At 47.2% G+C, this 12,815-nt stretch overlaps 1 protein-coding gene across 2 annotated transcripts in view; it reads right to left on the reverse strand.

Annotated features, from left to right (window-relative positions):
* Positions 1 to 12,815, reverse strand: part of IPO8 (importin 8) — a 67,244-nt gene that overhangs the window by 14,499 nt on the left and 39,930 nt on the right. For both annotated transcript variants that reach the window (XM_062195024.1, XM_062195025.1), the window contains 4 exons: positions 9,284 to 9,350; positions 6,475 to 6,600; positions 5,809 to 5,906; positions 953 to 1,048 (listed from right to left, as the gene is read on the reverse strand). In XM_062195024.1, the coding sequence (XP_062051008.1) occupies positions 953 to 1,048; positions 5,809 to 5,906; positions 6,475 to 6,600; positions 9,284 to 9,350 (387 nt within the window). The remainder of the gene's footprint in view (positions 1 to 952; positions 1,049 to 5,808; positions 5,907 to 6,474; positions 6,601 to 9,283; positions 9,351 to 12,815) is intronic.

Genomic DNA, 12,815 nt, shown 5'->3' on the forward strand with positions numbered 1-12,815 from the left:
TGAATCCCCAAGCCCAGCAAAGCTGGGCACAGAAAGCTAACCTAGAGGCTGGTGGGATGTGTACTGCTCTGGACAGCCCTGCACCTGGGACATTCCAAACTGCCAAGACGGTGCACGGTGCACCTCACTGAAGACTCTCGGCAAGTCCCCCACCCAGCTCATCAGGGTCCACGCAGCGCTCGGCCCCCACTCGGCACCTCCTCCAACAAGCAGCTCCGACATCACGAAGCCTGCCTCAAACCCCCTGCCCTCTCCCTGCGCAGGCTCAACCCCCACTCTCTACCCCGTCAGCCTGTCCCCAACAAAATAAAGCTGCCTCCTCATCTTCAAACATGAAAATCCTAAAATCTAACAAGAACCACTTTAGAGTACCCTGTAAATCAATGAAATATATGGTTTGCAACCCATTTCATTAAAGCTATTACAAAAACCACATGGGAAAATAATACAAGACTGAAAGAAAAAGTAAAATTCACAGTTTCACTTGATTGCTTCAAGATTTTTTCTAAGTAATTGATCATACCACAGTAGTGTCAAGAACTGAATTAATCTTATTGAGAATTTACAAGTTAATACCATGTAAAAAATAGAAATGGACACTTTTAAATTGTCCAAAGAAACCTTTTCTTCATAGTATCTGTTTCTGATTGGAAAACAAATCTGGGAATATGTAAACAGCACAAAAACAAAGCTAAGTGCAAATCACTAGAGCTCTGAGTAGAACTGACACATTTATTTACTTTATAACTTTATTGATAGCTTCTTAAATTATTACATACTTCCTGAGCATGCCTTTCCAAGCTAAAAGGCAAGCTCAGAGTTTCAAATGCTTGCCTTTTTTTTACTGTCATTTAAATGAAGTTTGCACCAACAAGCACACACTGTAGGCTACTGTTTAGTTTCCCAACCGGGCATGCACATTTTACATGAGCCGCTCCCACACAGGGATCACCTGGTCGATTCCCTTTCCTTTGCACTGCAGAATGATGACTTCCAGCAGTTTGGCCGCGTGGCACTCCGCGTCTTCCCCCGCGTCTCCACACAGCACCTGCAGTAGGCACAGTTTGGCTCAGTGGTGAACAACGTTGCCCTGAGTTTCACTAACGCCACACAAAGCAAAGAGCCCACAGCAACACGGGGAAGGAGTCACGGCCGGGCTTGCTTTCCAGGTTTGCCTTCCCATGCCGGACAAGGAGGTTTCCATAAAGCCATTCTGTCTTCTCCATCTACTGATTTCTAAGGGATAACAACCCACGCTTACTGGACTTCAGAAGAAGGCTATGTAAGTTCACTGTGCAGACAAAGGAAGCTTCCCTCTAAAGGCACCAAAACAATCAAATGACATTGACAGGAAACAAGTGACTTTCTAAGTGATAAACAATGTGTATGTTCCTCTTTAATTCTTACTCATGTACCCTTACATTTTTCCTAATAATCCCACTGTGGTATTACACATCTTTCAGGCTGCACAATTACAAATAGTTCCTCTGGGGTCAGGCATTTGGTGCAGCCTAGGCCCAATGCCAGCCCTTGCAGCCATTCGGTGATTCAACCAGCAGATGGGAGCACTCTCTCTCTCCCAGTCCCTCTTTAGGCAGAGTTACAGATAGGGAGGGAGAGACAGAGAGCTCTTCCATCCACTGGTTCATTCCCCAGTGGCCAAAGCTGAGCCCATCTGAAACCAGGAGCCAGGAGCTTCTTTCCAGGTCTCCCGTGGGTACCCAAATCCTTGGGCCTCTTCCACTGCTTTTCCAGGCCATTAGCAGAGAGCTGGATAGGAAGTGGAGCAGCCGGCACTCAAATTAGCACCCATATGGAATGCCAGCGCCACTGGCAGTTTTACCTGCTATAGCATGACGCCAACCGCAGCACTATGTAGTTTGACACTAGATGACTATAACAAAGTTACCGGACGGTTTCCTGCACTCAACTCTGTATCTTCACCATTATAAACTATTCTGTAGTGAGCACGCTCACATGCAGCCTGGAATACAGGCGTCTTTTAAGATTCCCACAAGTGGGGATGCTACTGAAGGGCAAGCTCATGTTAGAAATTAAGAAAGGTGGAACAATGAATAAATTAAGGACTAAATACAGACATCGGAAAAAGAACTTACTTACAATTATAAAGCTGAGAGCAGAAAAAAAAATAGTGGGGCCACCACTGTGGTTCAGAAGGTAGGGTGACCACTACAGCACCAGCATCTCAAATGGGCACCAGTTCAAGTCCCAGCGCCCTGCTAATAATCCTGGGAAAGCAGCTGAGTGCCCAAGTACTTGGGCTCCTGCACCCACGTGGAAGACCTGGAACTGACTGGCTCCTGGCTTCGGACAGGCCCAGCTCCAGCCGCTGCAATCATTTGGGGAGTGGACAAGCAGATAAAAGATCTCTTCCCCTCTCCCTTCCGCTTCTCTGTCTAACTCTGCTTTTTCGATTACATAAATAAATCTTAAAAAAAAAAAAAAAAAGTGGCCGGCGCCGTGGCTCAATAGGCTAATCCTCCACCTTGCAGCACCGGCATACCGGGTTCTACTCCTGGTTAGGGCACCGGATTCTGTCCCAGTTGCCCCTCTTCCAGGCCAGCTCTCTGCCATGGCCTGGGAGTGCAATGGAGGATGGCCCAAGTGCTTGGGCCCTGCACCCCATGGGAGACCAGGAGGAAGCACCTGGCTCCTGCCTTCGGATCAGCGCGGTGCACTGGCCGCAGCGCGCAGGCCACGGCGGCCATTGGAGGGTGAACCAACGGCAAAGGAAGACCTTTCTCTCTGTCTCTCTCTCTCTCACTGTCCACTCTGCCTGTCAAAAAAAAAAAAGTAGTAACAGAGGAACTAAAAGCAGATTCGTTGAAAAGGCTTAATGCCAAGAAGATAAAAATGGCAAACAAAAAAAAAAAAGTACAAGCTGGAGTACAACGGCGAACAGTATATCCTTAAAATTTGAAAACTCAGATGAATTTGTTTGATTTCCAAGAAAAGTGCAATTGAAGAATACTGAACTGGGGTCTGCATTGTGGCACAGCAGGTTAAACTGCCGCCTGCAATGTAGGCATCCCATGTGGGCACCAGTTTAAGTCTCAGCTGCTCCACTTTTAATCCAGCTCCCTGCTAATGCGCCTGGGAAAGCAGCTGCCGATGGCCCAAGTACATGGGCCCCTACACTTCTGTAGGAGACCCAGAAAAGCTCCTGGCTCTTGGCTTTGGCAAGACACAGCCCCAGCCACTGCAGCTGCTTGGGGGGTAAACTGGCAGATGGAATATCTCTGTATCTACCTCTCTAATTCTGCCTTAATGTTTTTTAAAATACTGAACTAAAAATAAATTCCAGATAAAGATGACAGAATGTACATTCTCATCTAATTTAATTTCCTCCTAAAATCCACTAAAATGACAGTGAAGATACTTTTTTTTTTTTTTTAAGATTTATTTATTTGAAAGTCAGAGTTACACAGAGAAAAGAGAGGCAGAGACAGAGAGAGAGAGAGGTCTTCCATCCACTGGTTCACTCCTCAATTGGCCGCAACGGCTGGAGCTGCAACAATCTGAAGCCAGGATCCAGGAGCTTCTTTCAGGTCTCCCAAGCATGTGCAGAGGCCCAACAACTTGGGCCATCTTCTACTGCTTTTCCAGGCCATAGCAGAGAGCTGGACAGGAAGTGGAGCAGCCGAGTCTTGAACCAGCACTCATATGGGATGCCGGCACTTCAGGCCAAGGAGTTAACCTGCTGTACCACAGCGCTGGGCGAGTAAATATACTTGAAAGGCATACATCCTCAAAAGCACAGAAAAAGAAACAGACACAGCAATATAAACTTTGAAAGCTGGAAACCAACAATGGGCAGAGCTGAGAGTGGCCTTCTTAAATAAGTGTAAACTCTACCTCCAGAGCAGAGAATCAGAACCCAGCTTCTGAATGTGAGGGGGAAACCGCAGCCCTGCACCTATCAGCTGTGTGTAACCCAGTGTCTTCCCCTCCCCGTCCATATGATGCAAACAGCAATAGCACATCCCTCATGGGCTTGTGGGACAGGAAACAGAATTTTTACTCTCTTCTCGTACAATAACATTTACTCGAGTTTTTGTTAGTGATGGTTTTGTTTGTCTCTAGTTTGCCAGAGGGAAATGAAATAAAGAATATCTTGTAACTTAAGCCAAGGGCTCTTGAAGAGCAGACATTCAGCCCAGGAGCTAAGATGCCTACATCCCTTATCAGACACCCAGGCTCTGACTCCTAATTCCAGTTTCCCATTAATGACAGCAATTAGGGCCAGCGCTGTGGCATACTGGGTAAGGCCGCTGCCTGCGGCACTGGATTCCCATGTGAGCACCAGCTCGAGACCCAGCTGCTCCTCTTCCAATCTAGCACTCTACTATGGCCTGGGAAAGCAGTACAAGATGGCCCAAGTCTTTGGGCCCCTGCATCCGCGTGGGAGACCCAGAGGAAGTTCTTGGCTTCTGGCTTCCGATCTGCGCAGCTCTGTGGCCAACTGGGGAGTGAACCAACAGATGAAGACCTCTCTCTCACTTCCTCTCCTCTCCCTGTGTAATTCTGACTTTCAAATAAATAAATGAATCTTTAAAAAAAAAAAAAAAAAGACAGCAATTACTGGCAGCAGGTGATGGCTCAGACAGTTGGGTTCCTGCCACCCGAGTGGAAACCTGGAGTGAGCTCTCAGCTCCCAGTTTCAGCAGAGGCCCACTCCTTGTTGACATCTAGGGAGTGAACCAGCAGATAGAACAGCTCTGTCTCTGTCTTCTAAATATATATTAAATATTTTTAAAAGAAAAGATAGATTTCGAGGTAAAATCAGTTGAATGTCAAAAGTAAACTGTGGCAAAGACAACACAGTAGACAATCACGTTTGTGCACAAATTTAACGTTGTCATTATGGACATTATTTATGTTAGCTAAATGATTTCTTCACAACTAATACAATTTTTTCTTATATTGTTTATGGTTAAATTACCAACATCTAGTAGCTTCCAATATACACATTCAATTAAAAGGCAAAAATCAGTGCCATCCCATCACTGACAAACGGTGTGGTTAATTTTCCTAGTATTTTTGCTTAACTGAGTAGCAGGTGTACACTTTGAAAGAACAAGAGAAGCATCAGCATCTGTGGATTCCGCCCACCATGGACTCCAAGCGTTTCCCAATAAAGGAGCTCCTTGCCTTTGTATTCAGCACGCACTGGCTCCTTTCTTGTCTCTACTCCCAAACCCATACAGTGCAACAACGAATACAGAACATGTACATCGTATTCAGTGTAGTAGGCGGTCTAGCGATGACTTCAAGTATATAGCAGGGGCCAACTTCGTGCCCCAGCTGCTCCGCTTCTGATCAAGCCCCCTGCTCAATGTGCCTGGGAAAGCAGCCGAAGACGGCCAGGTACGTGGGTCCCTGCCCCCCACACGGACGATCGGGACACCGTTGCAGCCATTTAGGGAATGAATGATGCAAGATTTCTCTCCCTGTCTCTCCCTCTAACTCTTCAAATCAATCAATCAATCAATCCTTAAAGAAACTTCAAGTGCACGGGGGACTGCTAGGCCACATGAAAACACTGCCTCGTGTACGGGACTTGAGCAACGTGCACACTGAGGGAGGACTACTCCAACATGTACCAAGAACCCAGATTACAACGTGGCTAACATCCCCAAGCATAGCACACAACACAAAACCTAGACATTACAACCACCCCAGGCTTGCCTCTGGGAACACTAACGATGGAAGATACAGAGAACTACGTGTAGGACAAACATGGAGACTGCTCACCGGTCAGTAAGGCCCACTGCCGCCGAGGCTTACCTTCCTGCACATCGTGAAGAGGATTTCCAAGTGCTTTGGATTGGACAGGAAAGTAGTTGTGTCGATGGTCACGTAATTATGTAGGAGAGGCATCATGTCTGGGGAACAAGAAATTCAAAATCCAGTGTGACAGGAGCCCCAAGAATAGAGTTAATTCTTCCTACTGAGACATCACGCGTGAGGCACCCACACAGTACCATCCTCACACCCCCCCCCACCCTGCAGCCACAGAACGCCAGCAAACAACCAAGTTCACCTGTCCCCTTACACGTGAGGGAGTGTGCATTGGAGACATGAAAGCGGCCCACCGTGCTGGAGCTTCTGAGGACTGCCCTGCCTCCCCGCCCTCACACCCTGGGCGTCCTGGCCCCTGCTTGCTGGGCTATGCCTCTCCCTGCCCGCTACAAGGCAAGCTTCAAGGGGCAAGCGCTGTCTGCTGGGTTCCCTGTGATACCACTGAGCTCAGAACAGTGCCTAGCACAGGGTGGTGCTCTGAGAACACACATTCAGTTAACATACGTGTGTACGCAGTCTGGACGAGACCTGGAGGCACCCCAGTAAACAGGAACTACAGCCCCTCCTCTGCCTGTGCGACAGAAGCCCTGTGACTGACTGGCACTGCAGTTTTGAGACCCAGAGACACGGAGACGCCGAGCCACGCCGTACCTGTAAAATACTCAAAGCAGCCCTGCTGAAAGATCTCGTACAGGACTCCTAGGAGCTGCCACATGTGAGGGGAGACCGTGTGGCAGGTCAGACTGTAGGCCAGCGAAAGGATTTCTTCATAGAACTCTAGGAGGAAAATCCCAAGTCAGACAGCGGGAAAAGAGCGAAGATTAAGGGCAGGGCCGCCCCCACACACTCCTGGTGCGCCGTGTCTCCGGAGCGGCACTCGGCTTCCTCCTCCGCCTTCCACCTCTTACCAAGACCTGCCCTCGGCTTAGTTCTCACTCAGCCTTCTTCTATCCCTGGAAAATCACATTATGTTTCTATTTTAGGATACACAACACAGTTTCATTTCTAAAAGCTGTATTAGAAACAAATACAGGAAAAGAACAGGCTATCGCATGTCTCTCACATCTCAGTGTTTAAAAGAACGCTGGGAAAACTGGAAACCCACATGCACAAAAAAAAATCGGAAGCTCATAATATACACAAAATCAAATCAAAATGGGGTAAAGAGGCATTCATGGAGACCCGCAATCATGGGCCTACTGGAAGAAAACATGGGGCCAATGTCTGACACCGGTGTAGGGAACAACTTCCCTAGATACGATCCCAAAAGCACTAAAGAGAAAACTGGCAGGGCCGGCGCTGTGGCTCAACAGGCCAATCCTCCGCCTTGCGGCACCGGCACACCGGGTTCTAGTCCCGGTCGGGGCGCCGGATTCTGTCCCGGTTGCCCCTCTTCCAGGCCAGCTCTCTGCTGTGGCCTGGGAGTGCAGTGGAGGATGGCCCAAGTGCTTGGGCCCTGTACCTGCATGGGAGACCAGGAGAAGCACCTGGCTCCTGCCATCGGATCAGCGCAGTGCGCCGGACGCAACGCACCAGCCGCGGCGGCCATTGGAGGGTGAACCAACGGCAAAGGAAGACCTTTCTCTCTGTCTCTCTCTCTGTCCACTCTGCCTGTCAAAAATCAAAAAAAATAAATAAATAAAAATAAAAAAGAGTAAACTGGCAAATGGGATCACACCAAACTAAGAAGCTACTGCAGAACAAAGGAAACTATTAACAGACTGAAGAGACAGCCTCAAGTATGGGAGAAAAATACTGCAAGATACGTATCTGAGCGGCTAGTGCCGCGGCTCAGTAGGCTAATCCTCCGCCTTGTGGCGCCGGCACACCGGGTTCTAGTCCCGGTCGGGGCACCGATCCGTCCCGGTTGCCCCTCTTCCAGGCCAGCTCTCTGCTGTGGCCAGGGAGTGCAGTGGAGGATGGCCCAAGTGCTTGGGCCCTGCACCCCATGGGAGACCAGGAGAAGCATCTGGCTCCTGCCATCGGATCAGCGCAGTGCGCCTATCGCGGTGGCCATTGGAGGGTGAACCAACGGCAAAGGAAGACCTTTCTCTCTGTCTCCCTCTACTGTCCACTCTGCCTGTCCAAAAAAAAAAAAAAGATATGTATCTGATAAACAAAATACCGAAGGAACTCAAACCCAATAGCTATAATAAATAACTTGATAAAAAAAATAGGTTAAGGGCCTGAATAGACATTTTTCAAAAAAAACATAAGTAGCCAAAAATGCATATGAAAAGATGCTCAATATCACTTATCACATACACATGAACACCATAATGAGATACAGCCTCACACCTGCCAGCATAGCCATCCTCAGAACAAAACCAAAGATCAACTTGAAGAGCACATGGAGAAAGGGAGCCCTTGTGCACTAATGGCGGAAGTATCAACTGGTGGAATCACTAAGAAAGCAATATAAAAACTGCTCAAAACATTGAAAATAGAACCACCACACGGCCCGCAATCCCGCTGCTGGGTGTACACCCAACAGAACTGCGTTCCCACATTCACTGCAGCTTTAGCCACAAAAGCCACAACACAAAAACCTGAAGGGACAGACGTGACAAAGAAAACGTGTATACGGGGCCGGTGTGGTGGCACAGCGGGTAAAGCCGCTGCCTGCAGCGCCAGCATCCCACATGGGAGCCGGTTCGAGTCCCAGCTGCTCCACTGCCAATCTAGCTCCCTGCTAATGTGCCTGGGAAAGCAAAGGAGGACGCCCTGGAGAGGCTCCTGGCTTCAGATGGGCCCAGCTCTGGTTGTTGCCGCCATTTGGAGAGGGAACCAGCAGATGGAAGACCTCTTTCTCTCCGTGTCTCTACCTCTCTCTGAAACTCTGTGTTTCCAATAAATAAAATAAATCATAAAAAAACAGTGAAAGTCTGTACACAACTACAAGTAATCACCCAGCTGCCCTGCGTCTTTCTGGGCTACGCAGCCTGCATCTGGTCACACCCATAGCACTAGGGGTGGGGTGCTCAGAGCACCCGGATGCTTTAGCCACGTCACCTCCACCACAAACCCCCAGCCGCCCCTAACACGTAGCAGCTTCTCTCACACCACCGACTGATTCTACTCTGAACTCGAGCGCTGTAATAGAGACCAGGACAACACCTAATTCACACCGCTGGTGAGAAACATGCCTGTTGTGAGCCATGAACATTCTTCAATCCCAGGTTAAGTAGCCTCAAAGAAACTCCGAACTAGCTCTTCATTTCTGAAAAGAGTGAACTGTCAAATTCTCTAGTCTAAAATTTCTGCAACCAAACACTCTCAAATGGATATTTAAATTGCCCTCTGAAAGAAAACAGATATTGAACATCATCAAGCACATCCAAACTCAGAAGAAATACACGCTTATCTTTCTCAAAACTGTCACCTTGTTAGATTTAATGGGCTAAAAATGCACTGTGAACTTAGGAAATATGAACAACATTCACTCCACCTTCACACTTACCAATCACATGCTTCTGTAAAACCAGGTCAATGATCCGCAGACAGATGTTCTCCAACTGCTGTGTAATCTAAAGACAGATTTCACATATTTAGTTTAAAATCGGTGACACTTTTAATCCACAATTTTCATGTTGCAACGTAAAATATCAATAGAACATTTCTACTAGAGAAACGTCACAGGTTAATCCTACACTTCATGTGAAAAACTAAACATGCAAGAATAAGGAAATTATGAAAAAATACGTCAATAGAAGTCAACCCATAATGAAGTTACAGATTAGCTTAGTTCCTTATCTCATATTTTTTATCAAAACAAATTTGTAACAGATTATTTTGATGTGAATAAACCATAAATGTACTAGAAAGTTCTTTTTAATTCTTGTATAATGCTGAAGAGAGAAAGTGACTTCAAGCCCAGAAAAACAAAAACTCAAAACATCTGACAATAAAAATTAAAGATTTCGCCGGCGCCGTGGCTCAACAGGCTAATCCTCCGCCTTGCGGCGCCGGCACACTGGGTTCTAGTCCCGGTCGGGGCACCGGTCCTGTCCCGGTTGCCCCTCTTCCAGGCCAGCTCTCTGCTGTGGCCAGGGAGTGCAGTGGAGGATAGCCCAAGTGTTTGGGCTCTGCACCCCAGGGGAGACCAGGATAAGCACCTGGCTTCTGCCATCGGATCAGCGCGGTGCGCTGGCCGCAGCGCGCCTACCGCGGCGGCCATTGGAGGGTGAACCAACGGCAAAAGGAAGACCTTTCTCTCTGTCTCTCTCTCTCACTGTCCACTCTGCCTGTCAAAAATAAAAAAAAAAAAAAATTAAAGATTTCTAGGGCCAGCGCCGTAGTGCAGTGGGTTAATCCTCCTCCTGCGGCACCGGCATCCCATATGGGCGCCAGTTCAAGTCCCGGATGCTCCTCTTCCAATCCAGCTCTGTGCTATGGCCTGGGAAAGCAGCAGAGGATGGCCCAAGAGCTTGGACCTCTGCACCCACATGGAAGACCAGGAAGAAGCTCCTGGCTTCGGATCGGGCAGCTCCAGCCATTGCGGCCATTTGGGGAGTGAACCGACCGAAGGAGGACCTTTCTCTTTGTCTCTCCCTGTCACTTGTCTGTGATTCTGCCTCTCAAATAAATAAATAAAATCTTTTTAAAAATTTTTCTGCACAGGGCAAGGTAAAGGTGAAAACACATAATTCAATGAAATCCCTTCCAATGGTATCAGAGATAAAGATCAAGTTCCTCTACCATGGAGCCAATAACCCCACAGAACAATAAGTAAAGGTTATGAAAAAGTAACACAGACAGACCTTGCTTACCAAAAAACGTTCCCAGCAACCCGGTAACAGCCCAGGCCCCAGAGGCAGCACTCACACGCCTGACCTATCAGGCTGGGAGGGACCAAAGAACTGGGCTGTGCAGACTTGCAGGTGGATCAGTGGGATCTACTCGGGTCCACACTACACCATGAAGGATCCCTGAGTAACTCACTCACACCCTCCAATCCAGCAAGTCCACGCCAAGCAGTCTAACCCCAAGGCATGTGATCCCGAGTGCAGAACAGGAAGAAAAGACCATGACAGCAATGCTGCGATTACTAACAACCGACTGTCCATTTCAACAAGGGCAGTTCAATGGCAGCCATTAACCAAAGGTGGGTTAAACAAATTTGACACCTCCTATGAGGGAGTATTAGGCAACCACTAAGAATATTTAACTTTATCGAAGGAATGGAAGGAGCACTAAGCTATATGAGGTAAAAACCAGCAGATAAAAACAGGGCATCATATGCTGTGGTTTTCCTAAGAAAAAAACAGACTTCTTTGCTTGTAGGTTAGTAGAAAAATCTCACGCTTGTATTAAATATTTTCTAAGCAAATAAAATTAAAATCCACCCTGAGTTACATTTTTCATCTAAGTATCTTATTTCAACTTTTGAATATACTCTAATATCCAGCTTACACTAGTGTCTTTAAGATACAAAGTTTCCGAGATTAAAAAATTGTCAGGGCTGGCACGTGGCTCAGCAGGTTAAATGGCTGCCTCTGACAGCAGCCTTCCATGTAAGAGGGCCAGTTCAAGTTCCAGCAGCGCTGCTCCAGCCCAGCTTCCAGTTAATGCACCTGGGAAGGCAGCAGAAGATGGCCCTATGCCTTGGGCCCCTGCCAGCCATGTGGGAGACCAGGATGGAGTTCCTGGCTCCTGGCTTTAGCACTGCCCAGTCCCAGCCACTGCACCTATCTGGGTAGTCAATTAGCAGATGGAAGATCCGTCTCCCTCCATCATTGCTCTACCTTTCAAACACATACGTCCACAAATAAATCAACATGCTTAATTAAATCTGTTAAACAAAAATATTTATGCTTAAGTACCTATTTCAGATTTTCTTTTAAGATTTATTTATTTATTTATTATTTAAAGTCAGAGTTAAACACAGAGAGAAGCAGAGGCAGAGAAAAATAGAGGTTCACTCCCCAGTCGGCCACAACGGCCAGAGCTGCGCTGATCTGAAGCCAGGAGCTTCTTCCTGGTCTCCCAAGTGGGTGCAGGGCCCTAAGGACTTGGGCCATCTTCTACTGCTATCCCAGGCCATAGCAGAGAGCTGGATTGGAAGTGGAGCGCTGGGTCACAAACTGGTGCCCATACAGGATGCCAACACTGGAGGCAGCATCTTTACCCACTATACCACAGCACTGGCCCCCCCATTTCAGGTTTTCAATATTGCTTTTTACACACTAAGTATTTGGACAAGTATTCACATTTAAGGAAATCTTGCCTTCAAAATTTGCTTTTAGCAAGTCAAATTTCAAAATTTAGAAATATGCAGTCCAGAGACCAAGATTCTAGTAGATTTTGCCACCAATTATTCCTGACCTTGGTAAAGCTATTTAGCCAAATGCTTTAAGTTTTTTCATCGGTAGGTGAGAAAGCTCAATTTCATTGTTGTTTCTCAATTTTAACTCATTTCTCCTTTGAAAATCACAACATATTCACATCCTCCCTCAACATTAGAGAAAATTCAAAATAAATTTCAATTAACAAAAATTAACACAAAAGGGGACCAGCGCTGTGGGTTAGCAGGTAAAGCCGCTGTGTATAATGCCGGCATCCCATATGAGCACTGGTTCTAGTCTCGGCTGCTCCACTTCCAACCCAGCTCTCTGCTATGGCCTGGGAAAGCAATGGAAGATGGCCCAAGTCCTTGGGCCCCTGCACCTGCATAGGAGACCCGGAGGAAGTTCCTGGCTCCTGGCTTTGGATCGGCACAGCTCCAGCTGTTGGGTCCTTCTGGGGAGTGAACCAGCCGATGGAAGACCTCTCTCTGTCTCTCTCCACCTCTCTGAAACTCTTTCAAATAAATAAATAAATGTTTAAAAAAATTAACACAACAAAGTGCTATTTTGTTTTCAAATTAATCCTGCAGCTCATTCTATCCTCACATCCCCACACACACAACTGGAAAAACTGGGCCAGATGACTTCTAAGATGTCTCCAAATGTAAGTCCCAAACAAGAGGTAAAAGAACTACCCTGAAATGTATT

The sequence above is a fragment of the Lepus europaeus genome, chromosome 6, assembly GCF_033115175.1.
Source record: "Lepus europaeus isolate LE1 chromosome 6, mLepTim1.pri, whole genome shotgun sequence".
NCBI lineage: Eukaryota > Metazoa > Chordata > Mammalia > Lagomorpha > Leporidae > Lepus > Lepus europaeus.